General features: G+C 36.9%; 1 protein-coding gene across 1 annotated transcript in view; it reads right to left on the reverse strand.

Moving 5' to 3' along the window:
- Positions 1 to 393: 393 nt before the first annotated feature.
- LOC140235164 (uncharacterized) overlaps positions 394 to 17257 on the reverse strand; it is a 30486-nt gene continuing 13622 nt past the window's right edge. Inside the window, exons 4-7 of the mRNA XM_072315199.1 lie at positions 5212 to 5301; positions 3901 to 3969; positions 1764 to 1856; positions 394 to 983 (exon numbers count right to left, since the gene is read on the reverse strand). Coding sequence (XP_072171300.1) covers positions 786 to 983; positions 1764 to 1856; positions 3901 to 3969; positions 5212 to 5301 — 450 coding nt within the window. The 3' untranslated portion in view covers positions 394 to 785. The remainder of the gene's footprint in view (positions 984 to 1763; positions 1857 to 3900; positions 3970 to 5211; positions 5302 to 17257) is intronic.

Consider the following 17257-nt stretch of genomic DNA (forward strand, 5'->3'; position numbering starts at 1 on the left):
ATTATGGTAGGTGAAATGGTGAAATTAGGTCAGCGACACACATCGTTCTCGACATATTAGAGTGACCATATATACATTGAAGGCAGGAATCTTAGCTCACATTAAATCTCTCTAAAAGTGAGTGAGCAGTTTTACCCCACAAGAATTTGAGAGACTGTGATATATCATATGTGACTGCTTTCAGGTACGGTGCACAAAGTATTAAGAGGAAGCTGGCAGTACCACAAATACTCTGACATTGGTCGTCTAAAAACAAAAGTATGTATGTCATGTGGTTGGTAGGAGCAGGGAGGTGAGACTAAACTCTTACCTCCCTGGTTGGATTGCACTGTTCACAGTACAGCGTATGGCTCTATGCACCCCCCGAATGCATGAATGCATCACCTATGTGTGTGTGTGGGGGGGGGGGGGAGCATCAGCAAAACATTCTATGATAAACTTCAGCTGCAGATACAACTGTTTGTTTGATTGTAAAAATGTGTGAAATTCATCTTACATGGCCGTGTGTGAAAAATCACTCACTGGAAAATATCCTCTTTTAGAGTAGGACCTAAGTATGTAGGCCTATGACCTTTGCTGGCAACACATACACTATATAGGGAAGGCTATGAGTTAAATGGTGCAAAAAGATGTTCAGGGCTGATGAGTCACTGTAACAGTCATCTCATTACATATGAATATATGTAAGCGTGAAATATTATCACCCATGCCTAGGCCTACCTTTCCTGTGCTAAAAGGTTGTAAAAGTGTAGTCTACAGGCTTCTTGCGGCTGTAAACATATCATTTACACCTGTGGTGTGTACAGCTCCTTGTTCTCAAAGGCTTGTGGGTTAACTGGGGGCTGGTAAGGGGGTGGGGCAACCACTGCGTCCCCAGGGTAAAGGTTCATCATGGGCGGGCCAGGGTACGGGGGCAAGAAGTTGGCATTTTCCAGCTGGTTAATATCTCCTGACTTCTCTGGCGGGGCCTCAGTGCGGGGAAGCTGCGGAGAGTCAAGAACACAATGAGGACAGCAGGTGCCTTACCATTGAAGCATGACAGCATTTCAGCCTTGTTTAACACTTTATTCATGCAAAGTAATCATAAACTAGCCCCTGCTTATTCAAAGCAATCCTTTGCCCATTTCTGTAAACCACGACTAAGAAATGACACAGTTTGATGGCAATAACATATTAATATAAATGGCAGATTCAATCTGAATTTAGACCAAGACACAGAAATAGCATAGTTTACTGCCAAAAACATGCGAACATATTTGCTAGATTCATTCTGAATAGAATATGAAGGAGCATTTGATAAAGAGAATAATGGTCAAAGAATGTCTCAAAGTCACTGTGATCAAAACAAGGCAGTCTTGCAGTCGATGTACTGAAACAAGTTTACAACTACATGCAAATCTAACCTAATTTTAATCATCCCCTTGAGAGTCTCTCACTTGTCCTGGCTTGCTTCCCTCCCCTACACACAAGCATGATCTTGATTACTAGTATCAGTAGTCACCTTTTCACACAGAAGGCACATGGAAATAAAGTAATGCATACACAAAAAATTCAATCAGGTCAGTGTACTTCCTAAGGTTAATTTCCCTTTCAAGAGTATATTAGAGTATTTTTTCATGTTGGGGACACAAAACTGTACTATTTTTGTGGATAGAATTCTTGCCCCATGTGTGATGCGCGTTCATAACAGCCACAGATGATGAAAGCACCCTCGGTAGCAAAGCACCAGAAAGTCTGTATCGTAATCCCCTTACCCCACTTACCGTTGTGCCCTGGGCCCGATAAATGGCCCTCATGTTCCCTCGGCCATCACGTAGTTCCTGGTAGTACGAGTATACACACAGCACACAGTAGAGCTGGGAAAAACATGTCAATGAAATTTTTTATTTACACCCTGTTAAAAAGTAGGAGATACGTATGTTCAATTCGAATATACAGTTGAACCTCTCGTATCCGGACAAGTCGGGACCGGGGCTCATCCGGATAAGGGATTTGGCCGGATACGGGAGACTCAATGCTTTATACATGTACATATACTTATACATACACATGTACTGATGTAGCCCATTGTAGTACCACATGTAGTAATGTGTATACTGCAACCTTTTCATTGTTACATTTGGGGATGTTTCGGGATGTTGAAATGTCTGAAGGTAAGCAATTTGGAAGGAAATTTGATGCAATGTGTGTTAATCATATTGGAAGTAATATGTAATTCATGTGTGTTTGGGTAGGAGTTCTCAAGGAGTTGGGAATCCCCCTTTCTTCCCGTAATTATTAAAAAAAAATCATGGCGAGATTGCGTCCGGATAATAGAGAGATCCGGATAAAGGGAGGCCGGATAATAGAGGTTCAACTGTACAATGTTCAATACAATTAAATGCAGACTATAATAAACTATGTAACACAGCATTAAACTACGCAATGGAAACTATCAGGGTTGAAAATGAAATACCACAACCACTGAAGGGTTTGGATGAATTCGTGTCTTAATTGTTAAATCAAAGCATTACATAATGTCTGTCATGTAGACCAACTAACATACACTTTGACTCTTCTCCTCAACCGCTGTCTTTTTTCTTTCTTTTTTTACTCCAGTTGAGGAAAGTATATTGCTCAATATGTGTTGAAATCTCTTTTGTTTTTATTCTCCATTTTGCCTAGAAATCTCCTTCTGCCAGCAGTTGTTTCTCCTCTGAACATTTCATACATCAAGGGTGTGGGGCACAGAAAGCGTTTTAAACAGGCCAATATTGTATAAACTGATGTTATGACTTATTAGAAAAACAAAAGAACATGTAGTGCATTAATTGTAATGCTGTCATGCCTTTATCACTTCTTATTTGCTTATGAATTATGATATATCTCACTGCCAAATGAATAATAGTGATGATGATAATTACAGGGCTGCCAACATTGGAAACTACTTGAGAGTGAGACTCCCATAGGCCAATGCTATAATTTCGGAGTCAAAATGAGTGAGATCAATAGAAATGCATGCAAATGAAATAAAGTTTTAGAGTGAGAAAGGACCAAAATGAGTGAGTCTCACTCTCAATGAGTGAGAGTTGGCAGCCCTGTAATTATAATTTCAATGATAATTATCAATAACAACAGGATGGTACCAATGTTTGACATGAAAGTCTCATTATGAAATGCCTGCCGGAAAGCAAAACGAAAACAGCCCATAAAAAGTATTTATTTATGTGCTGCATTCCTGAACAAGACAGAAATAACAACCATCATGTCCCTTGCTGCTACTAAATCTTTACTGGCAAAGGGCACCGACAAGGGATGTGTTGGCACGCTCCTAGTTCCACCAAGGAGGTAAAACATTAGGCTCGCCTAGTACCTCCACAGTGCCACAGACATCAAAGCTACCAGGGCTGTAATCTGTACCATTCCATTTCCTTCTCATACGTGATACTGATATCCATACCTTGGCAACTGTTTCTTGCTCTTTTTGTAAATTAGTCATTCCTTTCAGAACATCCTTACACCAGACTTTGCATCAAATTCCCTACCTACAGTTTGCATTAACCCCTTGCCTACAGGAACCCAGCCGCCTGTGTATTAAATCTGTGGGGATTTCAGAATTCGGCATGGGACGGGTTAAGTAATGAATTGCAAATATTGCTCCCATTTTCATCTGACTTTGAAACAGACAAGAAAAGAAAAAGAATAAAAATAATTCTAATATCTCATGTGCATGACCAAAACTGTGATGATATCCTCTCTACAAAATGCAAGTGGTCAATCGAACCAATAATGCCTTCATCTTTAATACAAACGACATACTGGAAACCATATTCAGGTTACTGAATTGTCAAGAGCTGGATACCATGGTCAGGTTTATGAAAAAATGAGATTGCTGGTACGGACTTGGGTTGTACTACTTACATTGAGGAAAGTGACCAGACCAATGACCAGAAGTTCAATGATACCTGACGTGGATACACCGACGGCCATCTGTTGGACAAACACATGACAGAATTGCTAAATATACACAAGACCTGCAGCATACACTTTCTATGCACAAAGAGCTGATCTCCAGTAAAAAAAGCAACCCATTACATTTCCAATCCCACCTCTCTCACTCAACAAATGCAGAGAAATTGTGGAAGCCACTTCGGAGAAGGCAAATAACTTGGAGATAATTCTGTGGTGTGATCCCCGCATATCTTCTCTTTGTTCTACGAAGACACACACACACACACACACACACACACACACACACACACACACACACAGACACACACAAAATGTGCACTGTGATGCCTGTTTTAATAGTGCCATGGCACAAAATAATGAGACTACACACTCTTCGCAGGAGACAGACTTATTGGCCGGTCAATAAATATCTCATGACGTGTTGAAAATTTCTTTCTAGAAGAATGATCCATGCCTTGAAAGAGTGAATTGCGAACGACTCTCAGCAAGACAGATGGGTTGATTAATACAGTAATCTTCTTGATATCATTGGTGGAATACACTTGTAAAGTACTTAATCTCAACATTCTCTGATCGATGTCCACATAAAACAGGCAATATTACATTCCTATACTGATTGTTTGTTGTGCATTGTTCTCTATTTGTATAATTTTCTATTTTCACTTCTTTTTAGTGCTTTGTGCACTTCATTGGCTAGTGTTATTATAACCACTATTATTCTCATTTTTATCATTATTACTATTACCATCATCATTTCAATGCAGTCATGACAACTTCATACGTAGTGTAGCTACTGTATATGCCATATATTTCGCAAGTCCAAATTTTCGCCAATCGGGACTTCCCGACAATTTTGCAAGTGGTTAAATTCGCAATCTTGGGAGTCCTGTACTGAACGGAAAAATGTATACACGTACTTCACATTCATATCGGCATTAGAGTTCCTCGTGTTTTTAATATTGCGAATAGCAGCTGCTCGTGAAATTCGCGAAAATAAAAAACCTCACGAAATATTCGGCATATACAGTAACTGCTACTTGCTGGGCTGCTGTTGCTGCTGAACAGTGCTTTACCTGTAGCAAGCCAGAGTTGGAAAAACAAACATTGATTCTTTTTCTTTGCCTCTCTTAGGACTTTCTAATTCTAATCTCTAATCTTGTTCAATGCCTTTCTACGTATGACTTGAAAGCATATAAGTAAATGTGCTCATACACTGACGATTGAACGTTTGAAGAGAAAAAGTATTAAATTGAAACTTACAATGAAAATGAGAAGAATCATCAAGAGAATCTGAAGAACCACCAGGACAGACATGCAGATAATGAACGGCATGAACAGGTACCGTCGGTACTAATATTGGGAGAAAAAACATCATGAGAGAAAAATAAAGAGAGATACATACAAAGACATTTGTGATCAATATGGTATACTTTAACATGAAATAATGCAATGTGAAATGCATACTTGACCATACACGTTGCACTTCCGCAGTTACAGAATTATTTACCTACACACAGTAACTCACATAAAAATTTGTCATACAAAACTGGATATTCTTGAAAATGTGAATGAAAGAATAATATGACGATTGATACAAAATGGAAAAATAATCATCCAATAGGGCATCCATGGGCAAAAAAAAAAGAGAAAAAAAATGATTTCTACAGTAACATTTACGAGTCTAGACTGACACTCAATATCTTGCACAATACACAAACTCACTGAAAATTATTTAAAAGCTGTACACTTTTTTCGCTCTGTTGCATCACTTGCTTGGAGAACTCGCACAGCACGTATTTATCACAAGAAAATAACATGAACATGTACTTCGTAAGCCATATATCTCCAAGTAGTGTAACTGCAAGTATCAAAATGATTCTAACTCTGAAGGATCTTCTATCTTTCTTTCACTCACATATTATTCACAACTGGCTATTTGGTGTAAAGGAGAAAATGTCATTTGACCAGAGTGACTGTGTTCTATACTGACTTGATGGTATAACAATTGTGTCTCAAAGTTACTCAATATGGATTTCCAAGAATTTCAATTAATTCGCTTTCAGTGCTGGATAAATATAAAAATATTCTTCCTCCACTACTATACAAGTGCTGCATAACAATAACCCTCAACATAGAATCACAGGCCAGCATTGCTTTGTCAGCACATGTCATTATGTTGAAGGAGCACTTCAAAGTTGATGGGGGGGGGGGGGGGGCTTTGAATAGGACTTGGGCACTCATGGATAACAAAGTCTAATCTAACATCACAAGTGGTCAACAATTTACATACAATTGTTGATTGCAGTTTTCATAAAGCGTGACTAGTAATAGGGTATAACAGTCAACCTTGACTAAGTCAAAAACTTGGCCAAGTCAAAGCTCCAGAAAAGTCCCAATTTTTTCTTTATTTCTTTAAAATAATCTGTCACTAACCGTCAAAGTAAAAATTTACCAGACAAATACTTGATTAAAAAAAAAAATGATAGAAAGAAGAATTTCATTATAAAAGTAAATTTCAAGGAAATAAGCTGTGCATCAAACACATACAATTTAGGAAAAAGAATCCACACAGTTGAAACACCTGTACAATTTCTATAGCAAAGAGTCCTGTAATGCACTTTCTTGCAGCTCTGGAAATGCACATGAAAAAAGTGCACAACCACATGACTCTTATGTCATCATGCATGGCCTTAAAGGGATGGCACAGTATTTGTGGAGATGAGAATTGGGCTTTTAAGTTTTTGCACGATACCAAGAAAACACTTATAAAATAGTACAGAGCATACCAATTTAAGAGGAATTCAAAGTTTATTTGATGAAAATCAGGTTTGGAATGACTGAAACATCCAAAAACAAAGTAAAACAAAGCAATCGTTGTAAAATGTGGGTCCCACTCTTTATTAGAATCTCTCTGTTTTGTTTATATCTCAGCCATTTCAAAACCAATTTTCATCAAATAAACGTTGAATCCTCATCACTCAAGGAATTACACGCTTTTTCATATTTCAAAAGAGGTTTCTCATTATCTCACCAAAAAAATGTTAGAAACCTAAAATTAGGTCTCAACCAAAACTATACGATCCCTTTATAGAGGATGGGCCCATCTCCCATATCATGCTATCGAATGACATCCGACAGTAAACTTCAGAGTCGCAACTATTGGAGATACTTGGCACAGTTCTAGGAGCATGAAATATATTGGAGCAATGGTGCCAAGTGGAGAAAACTGCAACTCAATGTCACTGCCTCAACTCATTCAACTCAAGGCCATGAACCCTAAACATACACATGAATTCAGTGAACACAGAAATATTATGACACATCAATAAAGTTAATATTTTTTATGGGTAGTGTTATTCCTCCTGCATTAAATCTCTTTCATTACAAAATTAATAAATCATGTGGAATATTCCATTTTCTTTATGCTATGTATTGTATTTCACTACTGCAACATCACAAACTGCTATAGATTTCTCATCCATCAACGACAGCACATGACTTTTCTACTAGCCCACATTTTACTTCAAAACATTGTAATGGATCGACTGATTCTATTCAAACTTTACTGATCAATGCAAAATAAACCTGATAATCTGGAAGCAATAAAATACATGTGTATTATTAACCGCCCCCCCCCAACCAAACAAACAAACAAACAAACAAAAAACAGACAAAAATCTTGCATAAATACACTCAATAAATTCCATAAGAGCCATTTTCTTTCATATTCTTTTTTTTTCTTCAGAAAAATCACAGCCATGCTACAGATATTTTAGTAGCATGCATCTTTTAAGCAAACAACAGAAAAACAAGTGATAAGTTTTTCAAATGCAAAAATAATATGTCCAGTTTTATCAACTTGAGATATTTAAGAATATTCTGCTGAAAACATAGAAAATTATCAAAATATATCTATGTGATAATTTTGATATATTTGCAATTTACAAAGGGCGGTGAGTTGGCTCAGTCGGTAGCGCGTCTGCCTCACGATCACGCGGCCCGGGTTCGAACCCGAGTCTGGACTGAGCAATGTTGTGTGTAAACATACCGTCCCCTCCAGCAAGAGGAAAAACACTCTGTCCCTCGGATAGGACATAAAATGGAGGTCCCGTGTATGAGAGAGTAATAACTCATGCACGTAAAAGATCCTGCTTCATTCATTCATCGCAAAGAACAGGGTGTCTAACCCGGTGAAGTGGTCCCACCTCACATCAACTGGACCCCATGGAAGACCAGCTTAACGTAGCTGAATATGGGCTATCCAGCCATCTTCGCAGATGGAAATTAACAAACAAACAAACAAAACAAATATTCTTTACACAATGAGTGCAGTATCATTGGAAAGATTTTATTTTTCTCTATTTAATTTGATTTGAAACTTTGAAGATCAATACAGTGTAAAATATGGTGTTTACTGGTAAACCAGAAATATTTGTGGCATGAAATTTTCACTGAATTGGAATGGATGGCCTTTTTCCCGTTATGAACCTTTACATGAGTTGCCAATGGCATTCAATGCATACAGTGTAGTCAAGTAGACAAGACCTTTCACATGCAGTTTGATTTTGCAAATCTTGGCTCTCTCGAAATTTGAAAAATTAAAATGCACATGAAAATTTCTGGTTTTACAGTATCTTTACTGCATTCAAACTCTTCAAGTGTTCCTTTGGTTGCATGTCAGTCCCTTCAAAGAAAGATCATCACTAATAGGGATACTGACCACTCATTTCATTGTTGGAAAAAAAAAAATTTTCACCCGACTGTCTTGTACTCCTGAAGTACAAAATCAATAATACATGTACAATATATTCACATAATTGTTCACACAGATGCAAATTACAAATCTCTTCATAATTCCCAATATCAAGCAACTTATTAGAAGACTTTTGAACTTCTTCAGGTCTTTGAAGTAAGGCAAATGATTTGAATGCATTGTAAATATTTAATGAATAGTGAATACATATATTATGTACAGTATAAGCACAGCATATAATTTGAAGGGTCCACATTCTACAAGCTTTGTCTTTATAGCGGGTCCCTCCATTTTTTGCAGTTTGCATATTATTTTTTCATTTTCATCACTTCAGTTTTCACAACAATTTATGATTACTATGGTTCCACAATTATTGTATAGGCCTACTCTGCTCAGTTTGCTTTCTTTTGTTTATGAAACTTTATTCTCTGTTACCAAGGAAAGTGAAATGTCTATGTTGTTGTTGAAAAATGAAATTTACTTATACAATTTGAATTAAGTTGATTGAATAATGTATTGTCATGCATAACTCATGCCTGATGCCCACTGTCCATTTTTGTAGAAGAGTCAGGGATTCAAAAAATTCATTAAACAAACATATCAGAACTAATTAAAACTGGCATTAAGGTAGTGACACTTTCTGAAGTTTTACACTGGATATGTACCTCTCAATGAAATTGTGAAGCCAGTTGCAAAAGTAAGAAGTGATAACATGATCCTCTCACAATCAATGTTTGATCAGTCTACAAAAATACTGTTTAATGTCTAAGCAAATAATGCTGTTTGGCTCGGCAATTTAAATTCATATATTTACAATTACACAATCTCTCTCCTTTAAACATAGCTCGGTTGTTACAACTCCTCCTTTATGCAAAGGATAATGTTTCTTCCTTTTGATTTCATTTATATGAGTGATGTAAATATATATAATGTAGTGTGAAAGTCAATGAGCGAGCTGTGAGACAATGACATCTTTATACCTCATTTGATTCACCAAGTGATTCATTTGATCAAAAAGACACATGAACTTCAAACTTCGAAAACTTTTCTGTATTATTTCATATTCACTGAATTTTTACTTCTTTGTTTGATTTAACTCCTTTTGCTGAGTAGATACAAGTTTAACTCTTTATGTGCCACGTTCGCACGTCCGGCTCAGTCGACGACGTGCCAACTTCGCATATTCTGCTCAACAAACAAAGCTGCCAAAGCCGATCGATAAATCGCTAATCCCACGGTACAATCAAAGCGTTTCTCGCGCTTTGGTTCCCCTCACATACGGCTTGCATTCTATGTGGTGATTGACTATCAAGCGGTGTTCCCAGCTAGATTTGCATGTACGTTCTAAATTTCTGTCACTATTTTATGTGCAAAAGTCATGTCTTTACAGTAATGTAGCAACTGGTTATTCAAAAGAAAAAAATGAAAATAGAATTGTTATACATTGTATATAGAGGCAAAGTTTGACATTCCTCTTTAACTTTGCTCACTATTATGTCCAGCTTCACAGAAATTTGTAGAAGTTATACAAATTGGAAAAACACAATTCTTTCTCAAAGCATGACTACCTTCGTATCTCAGAATAACGTGGCACACAGGGGGTTATCACCATGGCACATAAAGAGTTAAAGGGTGTGTACAGTTCTGGTTGAGATGATGATTTAACTTTTTGCGAGATATTCAGAAACCACTCTATGAGATGTCAAAGAGCATGCAATTCTAAGGGGTATCAAAAGTTTATTTGATGAAAATCGGTTTTGAAATGGCTGAGATATCTGAAAACAAGGTGAAACAAAGAGATCCTAATAAAAGGCGTGGCCTGTAGACTTTTATTATTATCACTTTTTAGGATATCTCAGCCATTTGAAAACCAATTTCATCAAATAAATGTTGAATCCTTCTTGAAATTACACGCTCTTTCACATTTCATAAGAGGTTTCTCATTATCTCACTTAGGAATGTTCAAAACATGAATCCCCATCTCAACCAGTACTGTACAGTCCCTTTAAAATGCTGGAACACTTCTTGCTCTGCATGGTTATTCTCTCTCAGTTCCAATGTCTCGGGATATTCTTCTCGGTTCATTTCACACTCCGTCAGAACTCTTGTTGCTCACATCCTTCGAATTTTGTTGTTGTTTTTTTCTTTTCAATTTCCAACAGGCCTGTATTATCATGCACAGCACTCCACAGGAAAGACGCAGGTCTTGTAACCGTCTACAAGCGCTATTCCCACTCCTCTTGGTTGACTCCATGCCAAGTTGGCACAGAGTTCTGCATATTTACGTGCACAAAACTGGCTTATGTGCATAATATGAAGCTTTTCAGGGATCCAGTTTAATGTACAGGCCACTCCTCACAAATTGAGAGTTAGATTGAAACAATTGCTCTGCTCTGGGTGGGGATTAACCGCAGCAGCGACCCCATACGGACAAATACGTACCGTAAAGGGGTCGCACAGCAAGCCTATACCTGTCACAGAAGCACCTGATATGGCTTAGCATTTCGGTGACCAGAGACCAAAATACAGGGTTTTACACTGAAATTAGTAGCCTTACTCTTAGATAAGATACTTACAATCACAGCAGGCGAAGTCGATTTACAATATGATCTGTTTTGAGAGCCCAGTGAAAGAGTTTATCCGAGGGTTTTTACAGTCCTACCGCATTTCGTATTGTGGTACGACTTACACAGCGCATGCGCGAATATGGATAAAACGTAGCACATACTATAATACGCAATGTATGCGTGTGGAAAAAAAACCGGACGGCTCGCTGAGAACTGAAATGAATATTCATGAGATGTAACAAAAAAGAATGCATGCTGGGCGCTGATTTACTATCGGGCCTACCGGCACTTATTAATTTCGTTTTTAAAGCACATTTCGAATGTGTGGTTCATTATTTATTTGCAATGAAGGAAGTGCACACATAATGAACATCTGGAGATATGACGGATTAAGAAAATAACAGGTGATTTTCATGATAGAGGGTATGTTTGTTTCTTTGTTTGTTTCTTTGTTTGTTTGTTTTTTCCCAGTCTGCAGGGGCAATGTCCCAGATGTCTCATCTATAAATCAAGTTTCCTTTCACACTGTAAAATGTTGTACATTCACAATGGGCTCCACTCACAAGCTCTGCTTCTTGGGGACTCATATTCATTTTTGCTTCATGTTTATTATCTGCTGTGATTTGATTTGAATACACTTCTGTTACATACATGTCTTGTTTATTTTCAATGTTTCAGGATTGTTTGATTATTTACTAAAGAGACCTTTCTTTTTTCAAAGACTTCCACCGTATGGGAATTCTTTCCTGTCTTTTTCTTTCGGGCATTTCACTTGCTGTTTGATTGTGTGTGTGTGTGTCTGCACGCATGTGTGTTTAATGATTATTTGTGTGTAACAAGTTGGATGAACTGGAAGCTAAATTTCTATGTACTGTGATATAGAGATCAATAAAGTTGACTCTGAGTAGTCCTTCATTTTCTTCATTCACTCATTCATTCATTCATTCATAGCAACGGGACAAGAAGTGTCTTCCGAAATTTTTATATCAGAATGTCATAACTTCCTTTTTTTTTAAATCTGATTTTATCATTTTTGCAGTGTTCTCCTGGATTTTTTTTTCATTCTCATGAAATATAGATGAAGTTTTAGGCTGGCTTTCATCTTAAAGGTATGATGGATTGGTTAATGAAAAACTAGAAATTAACCCTTTCAGATCCATCCATATGGTCATGGGGATTGTATTCCACTGCTCCCTATGTCATTTTCAAAACATTTAGTGTCTTTTTTTTTTGCACTATTATCGACACTATATCTAATAACACTATACACTCAATTATAGCTTCATATTGATATTGTTATTTATACATACGAGTGTGTGATTACACCTTTTATGTATTAGTGATGGTAATGTACAAGCATATTCATACACTTATTCTCTTCCTTCTCATTCGCATTAGGAATAAAATAAGCACTAAATTATTATGTCATGTCCCTAGTACTCATTCTCATGAATAGTTAAATTTGTCAAATTGTTAAACTGTAAGATGATAAATGTCTAATCAGTAGGCCTATTGCTATGAAAGATAAATTGTAGACCCCATTCACACATTTTTATTCTTTTGATGCTGTCTTGCTTGATCCGGCAATGGCTTTTTTAAGCCTTTCTATTCGTGTTCAATCAATAATCATTTTTCCTTATCTCATAACCATGCTTGCTTTAATTGATCAATATTTTAATACAGTTAAACTCGCCTAAGTCGACATCGCATATGTCGAATAATCGCGCAAGTCGATAATTTTAAAAAGTCCCGATTTTTCCCCATTGATTTACGTGTATTAATTCTCTCATAAGTCGAATTTTTTAAGTCGAATACTCGCTTAAGTCGATGAAATTCCAAGAACACTTTCACGGAAAAACCATTGAATTCACTGTGCCTAAGTCGAATAAGATTTTATTGTGTAATAAATCACTGTCAAAATCACGAGACGCCAGTTTTTGTTTACATACAGTATATACCAAAAGAAACTGCGTAAATAAACATTAACGTTTCATTAACGCAAGCGGTTTCACCTGAATCGTTAGTAACGCAAACTAACGATCGGGAAAATTAACGTTTGTAGCAACGATGAGTAACGATCCCTAGCGCAAATTAACGATGTTTCGTTAACATTAACGACAGGTAACGCAAGAACTCACGCGAGATTTTTGTTTTGTAACGAGACCTGGTGAAAGGACGACGTAGCCCCTGCCGAGTGTAGCGATCTATGCCTTATATTTAGCGGAGTCTTTTCGCGAATCGAATCACGATTTCGCGAATGGTTAATTTGCGACCGGGGTCACCAAAAACGCACGCCGGGCCACCAAAAAAGCCGAATGTTTGCCTTCAGTTTTGGAAATGAAGCGGTAACAATCGGTTCCATAAGATGCTGAATAAATGTCAGATGTTTGCTCTTTTAATTTTGGAAATGAATAACGGTAATATTCGATTCCGTATAATACTAAGATAAATGTCGGATGTTTGCTTATACTTTTGGAATGTCAGAGATTTGATTTTGCGTTCGGAAATGAATAAGGATAAAAAAAAGTATCCGGAAGATGCCGAAATAAATGTCGAATGTTTGCTTTGACGTTCGGATATGAAAAATAATGATATTCAACTCCATACGATGATAAAATAAATGCCGGATGTTTACTTTTACGTTCGAAAGTAAATAACAATTACATTCAGCTCCGGAAGATGCTAAAGTAAATGTCGAATTATCCCTTTGACGTTCGGAAATGAATAACAATAATAATCAACTTCGTACGATGATGAAATAAATATCGGATGTTTACTTTTACGTTCGAAAGTAAATAACATTAACATTCAGCTCCGGAAGATGCTAAAGTAAATGTCGAATTATCCCTTTGACGTTCGGAAATGAATAACAATAATAATCAACTTCGTACGACGATGAGATAAATGTCGGGTGTTTGCTTTTACTTTCGAAAGTAAATAGCAATAACATTAGGCTCCAGAAGATGCTAAAATAAATGTCAGATGATTGTTTTTACGTTCGGAAGTGAATAGCAGTAATATTCTTCTCCATACGATGCTAAACAACTGTCGGATGTTTGCTTTTAAATTTCGAAATGAATAACAGTAACATTTAGCTGCGTATGATGGTAAAGTTAATGTTTGATATTTGCTTTAACGTTCGGAAATGAATAACAATAGTATTCAACTCCGTCCGATGATAAAATCAATGTCTTATGTTTGCTTTTATGTTCGAAACGCAAATAGCAATAACATTCAGCTCCGGAAGATGCTAGAATAAATGTTGATTGTTTGCTTTGGCGTTCGGAAATGAATAACTATAGTATTCAACTCAGTACGATGATGAAATAATTGCCGAAAGTTCGCTTTTACGTTCGAAAGTAAATAGCATGTAACATTCGACTCCTGAAGATGCCAAAATAAATGTCAGATGATTCATTTCACTTTCGGAAGTGGACAGCAGTAACATTCGGCTCCTTACGATCATAAAAAAAGTCGGGTGTTTGCTTTTGAATTTGGTAATCGAATAACGGTAATATTCTGCTCCGTACGATGCTAAAATAAGTAACAGATTGTTTCTTTTACATTTGGAAATGATTAACAGTATCAATCGGCTCATTTAGATGATGAAATAAAAAGCGGATGTTTGCTTTCACGTTCGGAAATGAATAAGGATGATATTCAGCTCCGTAAGATCCTAATGAATGTCGGTTGTTTTTACACTTGAAAATGATTAACGGCAACATTCGGCTCCGGAAAGTGTTAAAATACTTGTAAATGGTGGATGATTGCTTTTACAATCAGAAAAAAATAACGGTAACTTTCGGACCGAACGTAGGACCGATTTAGTTTTGCTTGTTTTTTTTTTTTTTTTTTTTTTGTTCGGGCCACCAAAAAATAAAAATCAATCATTTTGGGGCCACCAAAATAAAAGTTATAGTGTGGAGCCCTGGCCTGCGTCAATGTGGATAAAGTGTCTTGCTGAAGGGCAAATATCGGGCACACCGCACCAGCTCTCGGCTCCAGAGTAGACAACATACATGTACATTATACATATGTACGTGTGGTGTAACTTTAAGTCAATTTTTTTCGACTTACGTACAAGTCGAAACTCGCCTAAGTCGATGTGTTTTGCTCAGTCCCGAGAAGATCGACTTATGCGAGTTTAACTGTATTATTAATATGTCATCAGAACCTGCCTTGCTTGATAAATTATATAAGATTATGATAATGATATAATGATTATTATTATCATGATTTGAAATATCTAATCATTACTAGTACCCTGTATGGCTTCAGTTTGCTACTTTCACTGTACTTATTGATGCCATTGTATACTCACTTTATCCAAGATTTGGTGATGGATACCAAAACAAACGCTCTTGCCAAACCCAGTTGGCAATATCATTAAGGTGTCCTTCTGTTTCACTGTGCTTTCCATTATTTCTACCTGCTCCTCTTTAAACTTAATTCCAGCCTCCTCCTCTAATTCCTTGAGAGCATCTTTGAACTCCATGATGATGATACTGATAGCTATGAATGGTCCGAGAACTACGAGCAACATTGTACATGTACATATATGGCAGATGACGTAAACATGAATATTCATTTGCGCATGCCCAGATCAATTTACTAACGTTATATTTTTCAAAATGGCGAGCGGCAGTGTCGATAGTGTCGAGTGGGGTTCCAGCAAAGATGATGGTGATTTCTCTTGTTTTCGGAGGTAATGGTGAGTAATACATAGTCGGCTATAATATTCAACATTATGGTATTACAACATGTGGCTTTTTGTTGCGAATCCATGTGTCGTTTTGAACGGTGAGTTTGTGACAGAATTGTACGCGTCGCAGTACTCCCTAAAAATCGCATGCGATGCTTCGGGGCGCTGTTACTGTGTTACAGCGCCCCGCGACGGGGTTAGGTGGGGATCAAAATTGACTAGTCCTGTATTTATTTCTAAGAGCAGATATCTTTTTATTTCTATCTATTCATGCAATACAATGTGTGTGACGATTGAGTGTTTCAATTAACTTGCAGAAAACCTTGTGCTAGCATTTGTGCAGCAAACCATCAGTTCTTACAGATGAAATCTACCCCAAAACTAAATTAACTCCAAAGAAAGAGACCCCCCCCCCAAAAAAAAAAAAAAAAAAAATCCCTACAGAACGTTTTACAAAATGACAAACATTGGATAAGAAATAAGGAAGATATGACATTTTGAACATTCAAATGTTTTCTGAAAACATTTCTTGACCAGTCCTTACTGAAGATGACTAATATCCCAGTTCCAGCAACTCAGACTCTTATTGTGTCTTGCATATCAAACGTTTAGATCATACATACTAAATTTGACCTTATTAATTGCTTACATGCAGTGGAATTAATACGATTCACAAGGTTTTGGTAAAATTGTGGTTACCATGAAAATAAAATCTCCACATCTATACCTCAATGCCATAATGTCCAACCAGCTGACCTCCCACACGATTCCTACAGTGTATATACCCCCTTATACACTTTGTGTATAAAGGGGTATATCAGCTCTATTGTACAGTAACATTTGTTTTGTCATTTTTGTATATGAAATGAATAAAAAATTGTGAGAGCATAACATCATCAACTTGCCAATTTGAATATTCATAACGACTAGTCAAGAAGTGTTTTCAAAAAAAAAATTAAATTGAAGATTAAAACATCATAACTCCCTTATTTCTTATACTATTTTGATCATTTTTGCACTGTTCTGCAGGGATTTTTGTTCCTCTTTCCTAAGGAACTGATACAATTTTGGAGTGGATTTCTTCTTTAACCTGTTGAGGATGGTTTGATTTTGCTACAACATGCATTTCCCATAGACGCTTGCCCAAGTATACTCAGGACTCGTCCTCAACGGGTTAAAGTACTGATCTAAGAACTGTACCATGAGGTCTAGTCAAGAGGATGGGAAATGAACTAACTTGTTTAAAGCTGCTGTACATGTTTTGTTTTTTTGTCTCAACATGAC

The sequence above is a fragment of the Diadema setosum genome, chromosome 11 (assembly GCF_964275005.1).
Source record: "Diadema setosum chromosome 11, eeDiaSeto1, whole genome shotgun sequence".
NCBI lineage: Eukaryota > Metazoa > Echinodermata > Echinoidea > Diadematoida > Diadematidae > Diadema > Diadema setosum.